This window comes from Polypterus senegalus, chromosome 1 (assembly GCF_016835505.1).
Source record: "Polypterus senegalus isolate Bchr_013 chromosome 1, ASM1683550v1, whole genome shotgun sequence".
Taxonomy (NCBI): domain Eukaryota; kingdom Metazoa; phylum Chordata; class Cladistia; order Polypteriformes; family Polypteridae; genus Polypterus; species Polypterus senegalus.
Window position 1 is genome coordinate 160,772,464 of NC_053154.1, and position 17,813 is coordinate 160,790,276.

At 36.7% G+C, this 17,813-nt stretch overlaps 1 protein-coding gene across 3 annotated transcripts in view; it reads left to right on the top strand.

The window, feature by feature from the left end:
• Window positions 1-17,813, top strand: part of fndc3ba (fibronectin type III domain containing 3Ba) — a 528,549-nt gene that overhangs the window by 508,066 nt on the left and 2,670 nt on the right. For all 3 annotated transcript variants that reach the window (XM_039761474.1, XM_039761483.1, XM_039761492.1), the window contains 2 exons: window positions 7,647-7,813; window positions 8,478-8,605. In XM_039761474.1, the coding sequence (XP_039617408.1) occupies window positions 7,647-7,813; window positions 8,478-8,605 (295 nt within the window). The remainder of the gene's footprint in view (window positions 1-7,646; window positions 7,814-8,477; window positions 8,606-17,813) is intronic.

Sequence of the window (17,813 nt, forward strand, 5' to 3'; positions counted from 1 at the left end):
TTTAATAATTGATGATCAGTTATTGAGGAATGTATTTAATCCTGAATACACAATGACAAATACATTGAAAATGTCTTTTGAAATGCCTATTTATTTACCACTAGGCAGGCAGTGTATTATGACAGGTTTGTCATGCTGTTTTTGCCCAGTTTCCCACTTTGCCTTCAAATGGGCTATACACAGTTCCATGCCAAGTTTGGGCACCCCTCAGCAAATTAGTACATATCTTGTTGATATTGAAAGTAAAAATACAATAAATTTAACTAAAACAGTGACATCTTTATGAAAAATGTTACTGTACATGCACAATTTATTCGTTTAACTGAAACAATGTAAAAAATAAAATTAAGTATGGCATGTGAAAACATTTGGGCACCTTGTCACTTGACTTTGGTTGTTATCCTGGCCTGGTTTAGCCCGTTTGGTGTTAGCCTGGTCAAAAATTGTCTTTAGGAATTATCAGGTGATAATAATTCCAAAGCCGTATAAATTCATAGACTTTTCAAACATTGTGCAACACCAAACAACCATTAGGCTTTTCTAAGTTACTAAGTGAGAATCTGAAACTAAGTGAGGCCTACAAAGCAGGAGAAAGCTATTAAAAGATGTCATAGTGCTTCCAGCTAGCAATTTTCATAGTCTGAGATATTAAGAAATGGCAGTTAAAGCGAATGAGGGTCAAGACACGATTTGAAAGACAAAGAAAACTGACAGATAGAATAGCTTGTGTACTGTGCAGAAAGGCAAAGCAATGCAAACAAATACGAGTGCAGTGGACCTGCAGGCAGGTGTTCCTGAGAAGGGAATGGTGGTGCACTGCTCTGTTGTGCAGCATACTTATGTTGACTATAAAGGAAACCTATAAAGGAAATGTGAATTTCCCCTTGGAATTAATAAAGTATCTATCTATCTATCTATCTATCTATCTATCTATCTATCTATCTATCTATCTATCTATCTATCTATCTATCTATCTATCTATCTATCATTAACTAATCACTATCTATCTATCTATCTATCTATCTATCTATCTATCTATCTATCTATCTATCATTAACTAATCACTATCTATCTATCTATCTATCTATCTATCTATCTATCTATCTATCTATCTATCTATCATTAACTAATCACTATCTATCTATCTATCTATCTATCTATCTATCTATCTATCTATCTATCTATCTATCTATCTATCTATTTCATCACAAAACATTGTAAGTGTGCAAAACAGCAACTGCATCAGATAGAGGCATTTTGGAACCAAGTGCTGTGGAAATGAAAAGTTAAAGTCAAACTCTTTGGCCACAACCACAAAAAATGTGCTTGGAGAAGAAAAAGAGTAGCTTTTAAAAAAATGAACACCTTGCCAACTGTGAAGTACATGGGTGGGTCAATTGAACATAAAGTTGTATAGCAGCCAGTGGCAAAGGAAACGTTGTGCGAGAACAAGAAACTATGGATTCTACTAAATATCAACACATACTGGAAGAGAATATCAATCAGTCTGGAAATTCAAGCTGAAAAAAGGAAGGCTTCTACAAGAAGACAAAGATCCAGAACAGTCTTCGAAATCTAGTATGAAGTACCTCAAGAAACACAAGATGGTGGTTTTGTAATGACCCTTGCAGTCCCCAGACTTGAACATCTGAAAATCTTTGGCTAGACATTAAACGCTTCGTGCATAGCCCAAGAACATCTTACACCTCGAAAATGATCTACAAAGAAGAGTGTGGAAAAATCATGTGTACAAATAACATTTGCAAGCTCAATTTTTGTCAAAATGGGTGTCACTAAGTACTGACAGATGCTATGTGAAGCATGTGCTTGTAGATGCTGGTGCTATGCAAGCAGTGCACTGAGTATAGTTACACGCATACTTTACGTAAATGTGGAGGATTCCACCTGGTATCAGTGTGAGATGCTGTTGCAAAGGTGCAACAAAGATGTCAACAGAGACATAAAAGATGGTATGTGAGACCTTTAAATATATCACATCATTACAATATGGGGAATATGCAACACTTCCATTGCCTAAGCAAGAAGTGGGTGAAGAAAAGCACAAGTCAGCATTAAAGTTTGATGATTCACTTCACTGCATCGAACCATTCATCAAACATTGAAGCATGCACATTGAACCGGTTAGAGCTGCAGTGCTGCTTGCCATCACACTGTGTTATCTCGCAATGGCCGAATCCCCACTTCTCTTCTTGGACATTTGCAAATTTGAGATGTATGTGTCTTAAATTTGCTTCCATTTCATCTTGCACATTTCTATACTCACTTTTAAAGAGATTGTGATTTGATACCAGCTGTTCTGACAGGCATGTTTGTCACTATGCAGATGTTGATAGTAAACAAAGATGCTTATGTCATGTAACAAAACATGAACACGCACGCCACCCAAAATTTTGCTGGTACTGCAACTCACACATGCATTGCTATACTTTTTGACAATGTGCTCAGTAGGATGCCCAAACTGTTGCAGGTGCCACATTTAATATTTTCCTTCTTTATTTTTTTCAATTTTTTTATTCGTCAAATAAATCATAACTGAACATTAAGATTTTCATAAAAATGCCATTGTTGTAATTTGTATACTGTCAGAGTTGTATTTACTTTTTCTTACTTCAAAGGTCAAAATTATGTGATTTGGCCAGAGTTGTCCAAAGTTTTCATTGAACTGAAGGCATTTTAAAGGCTGAGCAGGCCTTCGATTCGCCGATTTGCTGTCTGTGGAGGGCATCAATAAATACAGTCTTACAATCTTTCTGTTAATACAAACTTCTGTTGAAATTGTTTGTAATTTATACTACTGATGACTGTCATTCCCACATATATGCCCTTTGAATGTAAATGTCTGAAATTTCCTTGTGAGGTCTATTAGTAAACTTCAATGACAGTCATTTTAGGTTAACTTGAAGTCTTCATGCTTTTCTTGATAGCACATTTATGTTGCGTACTCAATAATTTGAAATTTTATCCCACTGATCATGTTTAATCCATAGATATTCACGTCTCCAGATCTGTTTGACTGCGAAAGACAGCAGAAGTGCACTGTATCTTAGTTGACTATTGGATTGTGTGTATATTACCAGCAGTGCTGCTGTGATATTAAAATAATCACCAAATATTCCTTATTCAATTAAGCTTTTTGCTTGTATTGTCTCCTGCAGTTAAGCCTTCTCCTTGTAGTTTAAGTGTAATGCAGTTTCTTTATAGAATCGAACTTCACATGTCATCTTTGTCCTCAAATCCAAGGACACTAATATTGATTCAGAAAGTGAAGGAAATAGCGGCTCCATCTCTTTAAAATGCAGCTTGTAGCGTCAGAAGCTTTCCTGCCAGGCTAAAATAAAGGTGCATGCTTAATTCTGCTTTAACAAACAGTCTAGACGATAATTTACATTTATTTTTCTGTGCAGTGATTTATCCTGCAAAGTAAGCCTTTTTTTTGTTGCTTTTATTAACGATTTCAAATTTATTTTCCTACGGTTACTCTCCTCCATGACCAGTCACACTATATGTATATGTATATATGTATATATATATTTTTTTCAATTTTACATTTCCCAGCATTGTATATTGTGTTTGTTTTTGTTTTTCATCTTTACATTATAAACTAAAAATAAAGCAGCTCATTCCCAACATTAAGGGTTAAACTCTACCAGGTTACACATAGACTAGAAAGTGCTATTTTGTTTTCAAAGGGCCGGGGCAAACCAAACTCATAGTTGCAATTATTTATTTTTGAGTTGTAATCATACGCATGGAAGGAAGGCAAGATTTTCTGGAAGTCAGGCTTATGAAAATGAGCAAATCCCCACACTGTTAGCAAAATTCCAGAATGAAATCATTATTTTGTGAAATGCTTAAGTCATTTATTTTTAAAGGTGTGCAATAAACTGTAAAAATTGAGAAAATATCTTTTAGAGGGAGATGTGGTCTATGTCAGTATAGCAGCTGCTTTCAGGCAGTTAAGGGCAAGAGGGATCTGTTTTCATCACCTCTCTACACTTCAGCATAGCAGAGGCATTCTCACAAAGGTGTGTCTTATAATGGCAGGTTAGTATTGGACTTTAGCTAATGAAATAAGTGTGTGCCAATGCAACAGGTGGAAACATGGGGTCATGTTATGTTACATATGGCGTCCTGCTGCCCATTATATTTGCCAGGTTAAAGATATTATATGCTGCCTGGCCCTTTAAAACACAGTGGTACTGTACTTTGGAGTTGCAGGGACTCCTGAAGCCACTAGGAGGGGTAGTAGGAGGGCAGTTTGAGGGATCCACAAGGCTTATAGCTGAACATTATGCTACATTACATTTATTTTGGATGTTGAAGCTGGGAATGATGTCACACCTGAGTTGACCACATTCCGGTAAGACATTCGGAAAATTAATATGGGTGATACCTGGAAAACCTTTGTTGGGATTGCTCCATCAAAATAAATAGCAGTTGATAACAACACATTATACAGTATTTTGCATATCCAAACACCATAGCCACATGTCCACGGATGGAAGCTGGACAGTACTATGGGTACTAGTAATTGATTGGGATACAAATTGATAGAAGTGCTAATAAAGAGTTTAATTCTGCAGCTTTCACAGAAGTTCATGGTGTATAGTGTCATTTTAGATTGACATCATGAACTAAAATCAGAACAAACATAGATTTGACAGACTAGCATCGAGTTTCCGAGTTGGATATTCGACTTTAGGAGTGTCCCATTTGCAAATTCCGACTAGGCTCTGAGAAATTCCAATTTTCCTTTTCACATGGAACACCGCCTTAGAAACCATTCAAACTAGTACACAGGGCTTCTGGGATTTAGGAGGTGATAAAAGGTAACAGGAGTCCCCATGGACTTTAATGTTTGTGGATGACACTGTGATCTGTAGCAAGAGTAGGGAGCAGGTTGAGAAGACCCTGGAGAGGTGGACATATGCTCTAGAGAGGAGAGGAGTAAAGGTCAGTAGGAGCAAAACAGAATACATGAGTGTAAATGAGAGAAAGGTCAGTGGAATGGTGAGGATGCAAGGAGTAGAGTTGGCGAAGGTGGATGAGTTTAAATACTTGGGATCAGCAGTACAGAGTAATGGGGATTGTGGAAAGAAGTTGAAGAAAAGAGTTCAGGCACAGGGGAGTTGGTGGAGAAGAGTGTCAGGAGTGATTTGTGACAGATAGATACCAGCAAGAGTGAAAGGGATGGTCTACAAGACAGTAGTGAGACCAGCTTTATTATATGGGTTGGAGATGGTGGAACTGACAAAAAGACAGGAGACAGAGCTGGAGGTGGCAGAGTTAAAGATGCTAAGATTTGCATTATGTGTGACAAGGATAGACAGGATTATGAATGAGTACATTAGAGGGTCAGCTCAAGTTGGATGGTTTGGAGACAAAGTCAGAGAGGAGAGATTTTGTTGGTTTGGACATGAGAGGAGAGATGTTGGGTATATTGAAAAAAGGATGTTAAGGATACAGCTGCCAGACAAGAGGAAAAGAGGAAGGCCTAAGAGAAGGTTTATGGATGTGGTGAGAGAGGACATGCAGGTGATGGGTGTAACAGAGCAAGATGCAGAGGACAGGAGGACATGGACAAAAATGATCTGCTGTGTCAACCCTTAACGGGAGCAGCAGAAAGAAGAAGAATTAAAGGTAACAGGTTAAATAAAGAGGTGGTAAAAGAAGTGCAGTATTTGTGTGATACTTTTGGTGAGAAAGAGTGCCCTGCCAATGAAACAGGGGTGGAAAGTTTAGGTAGACTCAAAGTGGCTCTTGGTTAGTTTGTTGTTGTGTTATTGTTGTACTTTGTATTGTTTTGTGTGCTTATTGCTTTCCCATTTTATAATAAATGCACTTACTTTGGTTTCATTGGCTCATACTGTGGGTTCAGGGTTGACGCAAGGGTGTTCCAAGGTTCAGAATATATATATTAAATCTACCATACTGGAGAGATGGGAAGGCTTGTATTTTTGTTTCCAGTGCAGTTTTTGAAAGCCTGTCTTTACACCAGCCCTTTAAGGACTAAGAATTAGAAATTCAACACATTATTTCATAACTCCTCTTCAATGTAACTGTAGCCTAAAGTGAGGGGTTGGAACGCTTGTTTAGGGGGTTGAGGTAGGGCTCAGAGAGCAAGAAGCTTCTCAAGACAGTGTTACCATAGGATGTATCATGTTCTCCATATACGACTATCAGACTAATGCATTGAAATCTGTACTATGTATTATTAAAGTGCAAAATCTCATGTTATTTTTACAGTCATGAATTGACTGAAGTAAAGTGAGGATAAAAATCAAAAGAAGATTAAACACAACTTGGATTCTTTTCCTACTGATTACAAAATATGAAAAGTACCATAGCTAGTCTTAGTTACGCTTGAATTAAAAAGTCTGTATATTGTATTTCCTTTTTTTTTATCCATTATAATTTTAATTTTCTTTTTCTTAATTTCTTGTACATACTTAGTAGAAATAAAGGTGGTTGTTTTGAACTGGCATATTGAGTGTGCCTTTCGGTTATGCTTCTTTTATTGTGTATTCCATATGTAGGATTCTATTTACAATTACAGATAAAAACAAGAACAGGTCTAGGGGCATAGTAGTTTGTTTTAATTTTAAATTCCAAATTCAAATATAGCTTCAAAAAGCAAGTACGTGTGTATAGCAGTTACTTTCAGTTTAAATTAACCACAATACAAACTATAGATTTTTAGTGTTTCCTTTTTCTAATTTGGTGTGGACAGGCTAAATTTGAAAACCAACTCATCCCATTCAGGGAATTGCACAGTAAGAAGTATCAGAACTGATTTGTGTGTACCTGAGTTGATTTACAATACTGTAACGACAGTCCAATGTTTCATCATTTATTCCCCTTTTTCCATTTCTTTTTGTAATCTGATGGTTTTGAAAGAGTATTCACCACGGTATACAATGCCCTTTTAATAAATTGCTGTTTAGTCTACAATGTTTAGAGAATTCGGCAAATGGCCCCCATTTGGCCTCTTCTCAAATACACAATAGCTGTTTGCCTTCAGATTGTCATAGAAACTAGAAAACAATGAGCTCATTTTGTCTTACACAATGAGATATGGATAAACGATAATGGTATTATAATGGTGCTGCTGTATCAGCATTATATATTTTGCTGGGGGCTGTTTGTTTGTTAGTATACGTGATCAGCTTTCTTGTCCTGAACATTAAAAGCAGGAGAACTGTGATTTTCTTTTTTTATTTCTGTTTTTTTTCCTCCTTCCACCACCAGTCCCATGAGTCTTTCACAGGAGGTGTATTGGCTCAACAGGGGACATGTACTACAATAATGTGAAGATAATTGCCTTCCAACAACACAAACTACAATATAAAATGCCAAGGCAAAATGCTGGAAGACTATAAGCAGCTTTTAAGTAGTGCATGTCTTCTTCCTTTCATGCCTGTCTTTGCACAGAGCAGACTGGGATGTCTTCCAGCTAGTCACTTTTTTCTTTTAATGTCTTTTCCTCTGGATATGACTCCAATAATACACATAATTGGCATAAAACATACAAAAAGTTATAAAAAGTGCTTTTATGCTGTAAAATTATCTGATCGATGCTTATCTATGACAAAAACTTTCTTAAAAAGAATGTTTCTTTTGTTCAGATTTTGCACCATTTATAGAGGTCCAAGTCACACATATAAAGTTCAGAGACTGATGGAGTCTACCAGCTTCAGCTTCAGAATACAAGCAATCAGCGAGGCAGGAGAAGGTCCGTTCTCAGAGGTCTACACATTCACCACCACTAAGTCAGTTCCACCTGCCTTGAAAGGTAAGTAAAGCAAAAATTATATAAAGGGCTATGTTCTTTGTAATTGTCTGATCAGTTCATCATTTCTAATAACGATAATAATGTCAGGTCCAAGAGTGGTAACACAGATTCCTTTCAGTCTGTGAGACAGTGAATCAGTTTTTTAGTCCTTGCACAGACATCCCACGGTGTCATTGGAGTTTGCCAGCCAGTTTACATGTGCGTTGGGCATGTAGTTAGGATGCCCCCTGACTTTACAGCTTCAGCAGCAAAGATTGTCTACCTGGATTATTCAGGGCCTGTGCAGATTTGTAAGTTCTGCCCACACGTTTGTATTTTTTTTTTTCTTTCCCCCAACTTTCATGCATGTTAGCTCAACTGACAACACCTAATACCGTGAGTGCGTAAGTGTGTGTGTATGCCCCACTTGCATGCCTACGATCCACATTTGCTGGGATTGGCTTCAGTAACCTTGCAAAGACCCAGTAATGAGGTGTCGAACTTTGAAAATGAATGGATAAACATATTTGTTTCTATCTTTATTTTACTTTACTCCTTCTTAGTAATATAACCTGTTCTTGAGTTTATAGCATTTAGCATTATTAATGCACTGTAGTCTTTTTAATGTAGCTATTATAATATAAGTAGCGCAGTATCAATTACATTGAATTCCCATTTGTTTCAGCTCCTCGTGTGAACCAAATGGATGGCAACATATGTGAAGTCACATGGGAGTCTGTTCCTCCAATGAAAGGGGACCCAATCAGCTATACTCTACAGGTTTTGGTTGGGAGAGATTCAGAGTACAAGCAGGTATATTTAAGCATTTTTGTATCATTAAGAAGAACTGCTAGTGTGTTTGAAATCGAGCTTGCTTTGTTACATTTATGAAGACGATACAAATTGAAAATCATTTTCTTGTTATTTTTTTTTCTTTGCTTTGCTTAACAGTCCTTTATGATTGCAGTGTTCAAAATGGCACATTTGTGCCTGTTTTTCTGTATGTGATTTTGTCCTTAGGAGCCCTACAAAATCGACTTCACTGGTAGTGCAGTTAGACACATACAGTACAGCAAAGATAAAGTGTTGTTCTCAGTCTTTGCATAATTAAGTGCAATTTCTTGTTCTTTTTGATTTGCCTCTGATATATGATATACAGAATTTGCTGCATGGATTGTACTAGACAATGTGCTGGACATGGTGCAACTCTAAAATGAATACACATACAATTTCTGAGATGCCTGTGTCTAAAATACATTAGTATTATTAAGAAACCAGACACTGTTCTAGATGTAAAACAACTAATAACCTCGAAAAATATAAAGCCCAGTGTCTAGATTATTGCCACCCTATTATTTTTCTTTTTAAATGCATTTATGAAACACTGGTATCTGTAATATTAATAGACAAATAGTGAAACGGTGGAGACGTTTAAGACCATGTACCGGGTAAACACAAGAAAAGGTGTAATTTTAAAAATAGTTAGGTCTTTACCAGAAATAAGACAGGGCAGAAGTGCAAAATTAAGAGCAATTATTTTCTGTGCTAAAATAATAAAAGATTTGCTTTGTGCCAGTTGTACAAATTGAAACTACATTTACATCTAATCTAGTATACACCTTTTGGCCAAATGCTAGGTATACAGTAGATATAATATTGGTCACATGGCATTAAGTATAAACAGACAAACGATTAGTCCTAATAGCAAAAATGTAACTTTTGTGTTTAGTCCTGCCGTTTGAAAACTGCCAAATATCTTCTGTGTTTGTGTAATGCTCCTGACATTTTTCCTATATCCTGTACTTTTTTTGCATTCCACCTACATGTACAGGAGTGCAGAATCAAAAAAGTGCACTATATCATCTTTACTTTTAACATCATCCAAGAAGTATATAGTGAAAGCAACATGAGTGAATGTATGCATCTGCACTTGTTTTTTGCCACCAAAACACTGGAAAGTGAAGCCAAGTGAGTAACACTTGCCCCAGCCACACTGAAGAAGTGCAATGTAGCCAAGTACTGTATGCCCTGTTAGTTGAACAAGGGAAACACATTACCTGTAATAAATTACATGTAACATTTTATTTCGTATGTGGTTATATAATAATAATTATTATAATTTTAGGGTCATATGGATAGTGTTCCCTTTATTCAGTTTGAGGAACAGCCAGGCCTGGCCTGGCCATGGCCTAGATGTCCTCAGTTGAGAAGGAAAGGCCCCAACCTCCCAAGGTTACAGTTTTACTCCAGATTCCCACTGGGCATCATGGGAACTGGAGTTATTTGGCTCTGCCCTGTTGGGTTCCGTGGGTGCTGCCAGGAGGTGCTGCAGAGACTAATAAGCCCTTCTTCATGGGACTTCCACCATACCTGAAAGTGTTCGGGCCAAGACTTTGGGACACCAGAAGTACTTCCAAGGATTACTTATAAGGAACTGCCTTCCACAGCTCGAGGAAGGAGCTGTGAAGGAGAAGGAGGCAATGACAAAGAGAGAGAAGAGAGAAATAAGACATTGCTGTGTACTTGCAATTTGCTGGCTGTATTGGGCTCGGTGTTGTGGGAAACACTTATTGGAAGAGTTTTGCACGAATGAACCTCTCTTTGTGCTTTTACACTTGTGTCCGAGCCTTTGTGTCAGATGTTGGGGAGATGGTTTGCCCCATGGTGGCCACTTCAGAAATACATGTCTTAGCTTCCCACAGCTGTGACCTACAGCTTATGGAGAAATGTTCAATCATATTTGAAGCAATCAGCACTTTTCACAATAAAAAACTAATAGAAAGTCTTTGAAAGGTAGAAGTATGGGTTGGATTATTGGTGGGGTTTACTATCTGTTCAAGGAAATTAGGTAAATTAGTAGTGCATGGATTTTTTTTTAATAGAATTGATTGATGGTTTTCCTTACTTAAAATATAGTCTTTATATAAAGAGTAAAAGATTGCTAATCCCCTTTTGGGATATAATAAACACATATTTGTCATTATATGTTTAAGTTACAGATTACATAGTTTGCATTTACCTGTAAACTTGTTACAATGCACTAAGTCTGTACTCAATGAAGAGCGCTATACAAAACTAAACTGAGCTGAACTGAATATTTAAGTTTGGGATCATTTCATTAACTTCAAAATAACATGCTCTCGTCTTGCTTGTGTCATTTAAACCGTGGCCTTCTTGACAGAACTTATTCTTTTTTCTGTTTTTTTAAGGCCTAAAATTCTATTTATAGGCTTTTATTCTTATTCATTTACTGTACTGTCTTGATGATTTTTTCTTTTAATGGACAAGTTGGCACAGATGCTACCTGAAGAGATGCAGTTGCATTCTCTTCCTTGGTATGACTCAGGCAGTAGCGAGAAAGTCATTTCACAAAATGTAGAACTTTTTTTTTACCGAGTAAAATTAATACCAGCCCGTAGGCAGTCATGAATGTTGTTCCTTAAGTGGAATGTAATGAAACTGAATGTCATATATTACAGTAAACAGGAAAAGTTTAAATGAGCAAAGTGCTTCTAAGCTATGCAGACCTTTCAAATGACAAAATTGTAATGAGCCAGGCAGATGCAACTTTGACTGAGGTCACCACTTATATAAAAGCAAAGCTCCTCTTATTTCTAGATTGTCTTACCCTTTTTTTTTTAAAATTACCACCACTTTATTAGCAAATGTTCTAATTCTGTGTATCCAGCAAGCATTTAATTTAAGAGATAACCTATAGCTGTCAACAGAAAAATAAAACACTTCCAGGAGCACACATGTGGATGACTTCTATACAATCATTTCATTTGAATTGTCCTCTAGAACTGGTATAAATAAACCTACACATTAAGAAAAGCAAATTATTTTTCCACCCAATTTCTGAACTTGCTTATTTCATTAAAGGCTAACGGGAAACTTGATCCTATACTACTGTTCTAGCATTGAGAGCAAGGTATGAATAAGCCTTTGATGGGATGCCCATCTCTCACAGTGCACATTCGCTGTATATTAAATCCTTACAGACACAGAAAGGAAATACAAGCTTTTCACAATGCATGAACAAGATAAGACTAGTGACATGTGGCAGGTGCACTAACTACTGTGACACCAAAGCCACCAAACTAAGATCTGAAAAAACTGTGCATAATAACTAACTGTGACTGTAACAGCCAAGTCAGACATTTTCTCTTTTTAGTTATTCTGGTGTGTGTTTATCTATCTATCTATCTATCTATCTATCTATCTATCTATCTATCTATCTATCTATCTATCTATCTATCTATCTAAGAACAATCAATCAAGCTTCTGTAAAAAGCCAAATCCCCCCTTCGTGGCACATAAATAAAGGACTGCCTATAAAAGGGGTCTAGACATTACAGTCACTGTCAAGGTGCAATTACAATTAATAATTGTAATTATCGTAATAAATGTAATTATGCAAATACAATGCACTCAAACAATGGATGAGCCTTTTGGATTATCACCGAGATAAGTAAGATGTAGACATGAAAGACAAAACATAAACAATATTCTTGTGTGTGTTTGCTGCTCAAATCGGCTATTCTCGTGACACTGTAGCAGAGTGGCTGAATTTATCTTGGCTCATGGAGGGGTGAGCTTCATACTGGATGATTGACTCTACTTGCATTCGCAGTTATTTCTGCACTTTTTAATCACTGACGCTGTATTACTGACTGCATGTGACAGAATGTGACTGGGAAGGAGGATGCAGCAATAATGCTAGAAAATGAACTGCTTTGCACAATAATTTTGGGCTGTTTTGTGTGTTATTCAAAATTATTTCCAGTGTTCATAGCTAAAGTAATAAAAAGAAACATTGCAACATATGAAACATTAATAATTTATTATTGTTTCATTTCAGCTGTCACATTTACAATTATAAAATTATATTACACCAATTTTAATGTAGAAATATACTGTTCTGTTTCAGCACTTCACAGAGAATTTTTATGTGCCCTCCATTTTTATTTGGTGTAATCTGAGGCTAAATTGAGCATCTTTAAGTCGTAACATACAAAAGTTAATTTGCCTAGGAACGTGTTCTGAAATGAAGCATTATTTATATATTTATATAAAAAAAATTACCAGACACGCAGAAATGGTGAGGTACTAGAGGAATCATAACACAAAAGTCTAAATATGTCTACTTCAAAGCAAAAAGAAAGCTTTTGAATTCAGAAAACAGGCTTTCCATATTTCTGAGGCATGTTTATGACCAGTGTTTGAAATGGAAAAAACGATGATGCAATTTATGTGCAAAACACAAAAAGTCTGAACCGATTGTATAGGTTATATCAAAAGTACTCAGAAAGCATGCAGAACAGGTCCAGATAAAGATGCCTTTTTCTGGTTTTCTTTCATGGAGAATTAAAGTTTAATTAAGTCAAGTCTATTTGTATGCTTTTGGGTCTTTTTGAGTATTTTTCTTTTTTCTTTGTGAAATTTGTTGTCTAACTTTCTGTGCTGGTACAGGACATAATGCTTACAGCTTAAATCCTGTTCTTGAAGATTGGTGAAGCGAATTCAGTGACTTACATTTGCTGCATCCCATTTACTGTTAGGGGCCAGTAGCCAGTCATTACATTTCTTTTAATAATCAGAATGTTCCTTTGCCTTGTATTCCTTGTTTAGACTTGGTGTTGCCTGTGCTGCAGCTTTCAGATTTTTACTTTTTTGTATATGAGGTATAGAGAAAATAATTTTATTTTGATGAATCTCAGCTTTTTAGACCTCCCTGAAAACACCATTTTTGGAATTAATCCGTGTGTGTGTGTGTGTGTATATGTAAACATGGATATGTAAGCTTTCACTTGTCACCTAAATTTTAGATACAAGTATTAGGTACAAGTCGTAGATTTCTATCAACTTTTGAGCTATTTCCATTAACTGGAAGTGGTATTTTTTTATTCATGCAGCTGCAGCGTCCCGATTTATTCAACTTTACTTTCATAATAATTGTTCAATATATTATTAATTTGATTTGAATTGTTGTTGATGGTTCTTTAATATACATAGTATAAAAATGTAATCATTGTCTTGCAGTTTACTCCTCAAATATCCATCCCCATATCTGAGTATACAAGAAAGTGTAAGGGAGACTACTCCCGATTTTTCCGATATGGGATGAGAAGAGGCCACTGGGCTTTCTGGTAATATTACACATGGCTCTGTTTCTTCCACCCTTTTTCATTTTTTCAACCATGAAAGCATGTTTCTGTATGGAGAAGCTTCCGGTACACTTCTACGTACATACAGATTAGTTATGTACAGTACATTGAATACTTTATTCCTCCTGTGCAATCTGAACCCCATAGGCTTACACATTCAGTCTGGCTAATCTGTGAATGAATGTGACGATTGCAGGTAGATTTTTGCTTGCGTTATCTTCGATGAATTTGACACACAAGTAAAAATGAGATGTTAATTTGGAAATTAAGTGACCCATGCATGGTGATGCACAAGTGGAATTTTAACTTAATTTCCAGTGCAACTTGTTAGCCAGTAGGCCAGTTTCTAATGCCAGTGTATTTCACACGTAGTCACTACACATGATTTTATTTTGCTATAAGTCAGCAGTGCACTTTTCACCTGGAGCAATCAGCAACATAAGCATTTTGTTTGAACCCAAGTGAAGCACACACACATTTCTGCATCTCAAGAAAGATGTAGTTTGTTCCAAGTTGTGAGTCAACAGCCATTACAATTATTACCAGCAAGACTGTACTTTAAAGTTTAATATCACTTGTTGTTCTGCATTCTCATGTAAATATATACAGATGAATAAAGATGAAGCACTTTAAACCATGTAAAGATGTTTTCAATTGTGATATTGAAGACACACTTGATTTAGTACAAATGGGCCAAGTATGAACACCATTAGCTCCTCTTTAGAAGCCACATCACATTTGTAACTGAAATTGTGATCTTCTTTTTCTCTGAATGCCTTCACATGCTGAAATGCAAATGCACACATGACCATTTGTGGTATAATGAGACATTTTAGCAGCAAAGCTTACAGCATTCTTTCTGTGATTATTATAAAGTGTAAACCCAAGAGAGTATGGTAATCTGCATATTCTTTAATTCCTCCGCAGAAAAAACAAAAGCAGGTCCTGTGATAAAACTCTGAACTTGTTAAAAAGCAGCACTGATCTCGTATTGAGGACAGCAACACTTGTCTAGTCGCTGCACATGCGACAGAAACTTACACCAGTGACATATGCAACTCTTCTCAAAACAGATTAGTATGCAAAAGAATCTATTTCACATTTGCACTAGACGAAGCAGATCAAAAGAAAAGCAACCTCAACTATTCATGCATTTTGGATCTCTCAGGACAAGCAGTGCCTTTTTTGTCAGCACTAGGAAGCAAATGCAGTCGTGCTTCCTGATGCGTTGCAGAGTTTTAAGTTCTGAGTTGTAGCACACCCATTTGACATCACCACCGCAATTTACTGCAGGATGAGATTGTAGGAGAATCAAACCCAGAATTAAGAATAAGATACATTTTATAAGTATGAGTGAAATGGCAGTACAATAATTAAAGACATACTATACCCAAAAAATATATTTTTTATGTTACTTACACAATATAATTTGTTGTTATAGTCAAGAAAATTTCAAAAGCAAACAATATTAAATCATTCAATTTGTTTTCGTGGTATTTGTGTCACATAATCCACATGTCAAATCATCCAGTCATATGTGCACAACATTCTAAACACGTGTATTTTTATTACAGTATTGTTAAATAAACGATTTCTGGAAAATTCTCACGAACGAAAAAATTGAGCGTGCTCTAACACACCCAAGCATTTGAATTGAAGAACCACCTTCTCCGTCGTTCATTGGTCAAGAGTCCTGCCCAATAACAGTTTATTCACTGGCTAACATTGCGCTTCACGTGATATCAACAATAAGTGTGCTATGAGTGACACTGAGAAAAGTTACTGAAAACTTAAACTGGAAGATAATCTGCCCAGTACTTGTGCATATCCGAGATGTATTTTCAATAATCCTAGGAGATTCTAGTTGTGGCTCACCGCTAGGAATATGCTGTAAATGTCACAGGAGGCTGGTTTGCAATTTAAATTCCCAAGTGCATTCAAGTATGTTCCATTTTCATTCATTGGAGTGTTTTCCTCTTCTAGTGCATTGAAATATTAAACTGTGTAAATTTTAAATACAAACTTTAGCAAAGGCTTTCTTACTTCTACTTAACCTGTTAAATCTGTAGCTTAAGGTCTTCTAGTCATAGTTGAAAGTGAAAGTGCACTACTAGGTTGTACTTGGGGCTCGTAGCAATTCGGTTATTAGTGACAATGTGATTTTATTTCAAAGATATGCAATTCAGCTGAGAGCGAAGGAGAGAGAGCCAGAGAGATGGACAAATGGCAGATGTAAGTCAGGTTAGGGAGATGGTCAGAAAACATGTGCAGGACACACAAGTAGGTTATTTTAAAAAGTGCTGATGTCTACTTGACCAATAGGGTCAAAAAAAACAGAGTCTGTGATAAATGATGAGAACAGGAGAGGGTATTAATAACCAGCCAGTTCTTCTGGTAGTCGCCCATATCTGACATGAATTCTATGAATATGTAATTACATGTTTATAATGACAAGGATCCAGCACCACATCAGATGTGTCTCACTATGTCACCAACATTCCTCGCTGCTGGATGAGACCTCTGTGTATCAGCATTCTCCCACTTGGCTGTGATGTCCCTTTGCTTCTCTCTGCCCCGAATATGTAGGTATACACGATTATGCATTATATTCTGGGAATGAATTTAATCTTTTAAAGCAAGTTAAATACATATATCTCTTTTTGTACCATATTTCCCTCTCTCTTATAATATTTTCCGCCATTGATACAAAAGGGATGGTATTGGTTCTAGTCAGTTCTGCATCAAGAAATACATCCCAGGGGCGAAAGAGTGCCCCCTGCTGGATACAAGGTTCTAATTCTGTGTGGTGTCTGTCACACAAACTGTTAACTCTAAGAAACTTGTCTTCTGATTCTATTGTGGAATCTGGGTTTGCGTCACCTGTTCCTGTCAGAGTTTCCCTTCAGTTTCCAAGTTAGTCGTGATGGTGTAGAAAAATTTACTCACTGATACTTTCGCTTTCTTGGCATTTTCTCTAAAGAAAAGACCTACTCTTTTAAAGTTTTTAATGGTCTGACTGTCTTCCTTTGTTAATTGCCTTTTCCTTGCCATTGTGATAGCAATGTACAGAGCAGTATTGATTAAATAATACAGTAATCCCTCGCTATATCGCGCTTTGACTTTCGCGGTTTCACTCTATCGCGGATTTTAAATGTAAGCACATCTAAATATATATTACAGATTTTTCGCTGGTCGCGGATTTCTGCGGACAATGGGTCTTTTAATTTATGCTACACGCTTCCTCAGTTTGTTTGCGCTGTTGATTTCATACAAGGGACGCTATTGGCGGATGGCTTAGAAGCTACCCAATCAGAGCATGTATTACATATTAACTAAAACTCCTCAATGATATAAGATATGCATCCCGCGCGGAACTTGATTGTTTGCTTGTCTCTGCCTCTCTCTCACCCTCTCTGACATTCTCTGCGCCTGACGGAGGGGCTGTGAGCAGAGGTGCTGTTTGCTTAAAAGATACTGACGCTCCTCTAAAAAAATGCTGCTTTATTGCGGTGCTCGGCATATTTAAAAGCACAAAAGCACACTTATTGATTTTTTGATTGTTGCTTTAATCTCGCTCTTTCTCTCTCTGACATTCTCTGCGCCTGACGGAGGAGATGTGAGCAGAGGGGCTGTTTGCACAGAGGCTGTTTGCTTAGAAGATACTAACGATACTAAAAATGCCGCGGCAAACTTAAAAGCACAAGTATTGATTTTTTGATTGTTTGCTTTTCTTTGCGAGCGCTCTCTCTCCCTCTGAAATTCTCTGCTCCTGAAGAGAAGAAGATCTATTTGCATTCTTTTAATTGTGAGAAAGAACTGTCATCTCTGTCTTGTCATGGAGGACAGTTTAAACT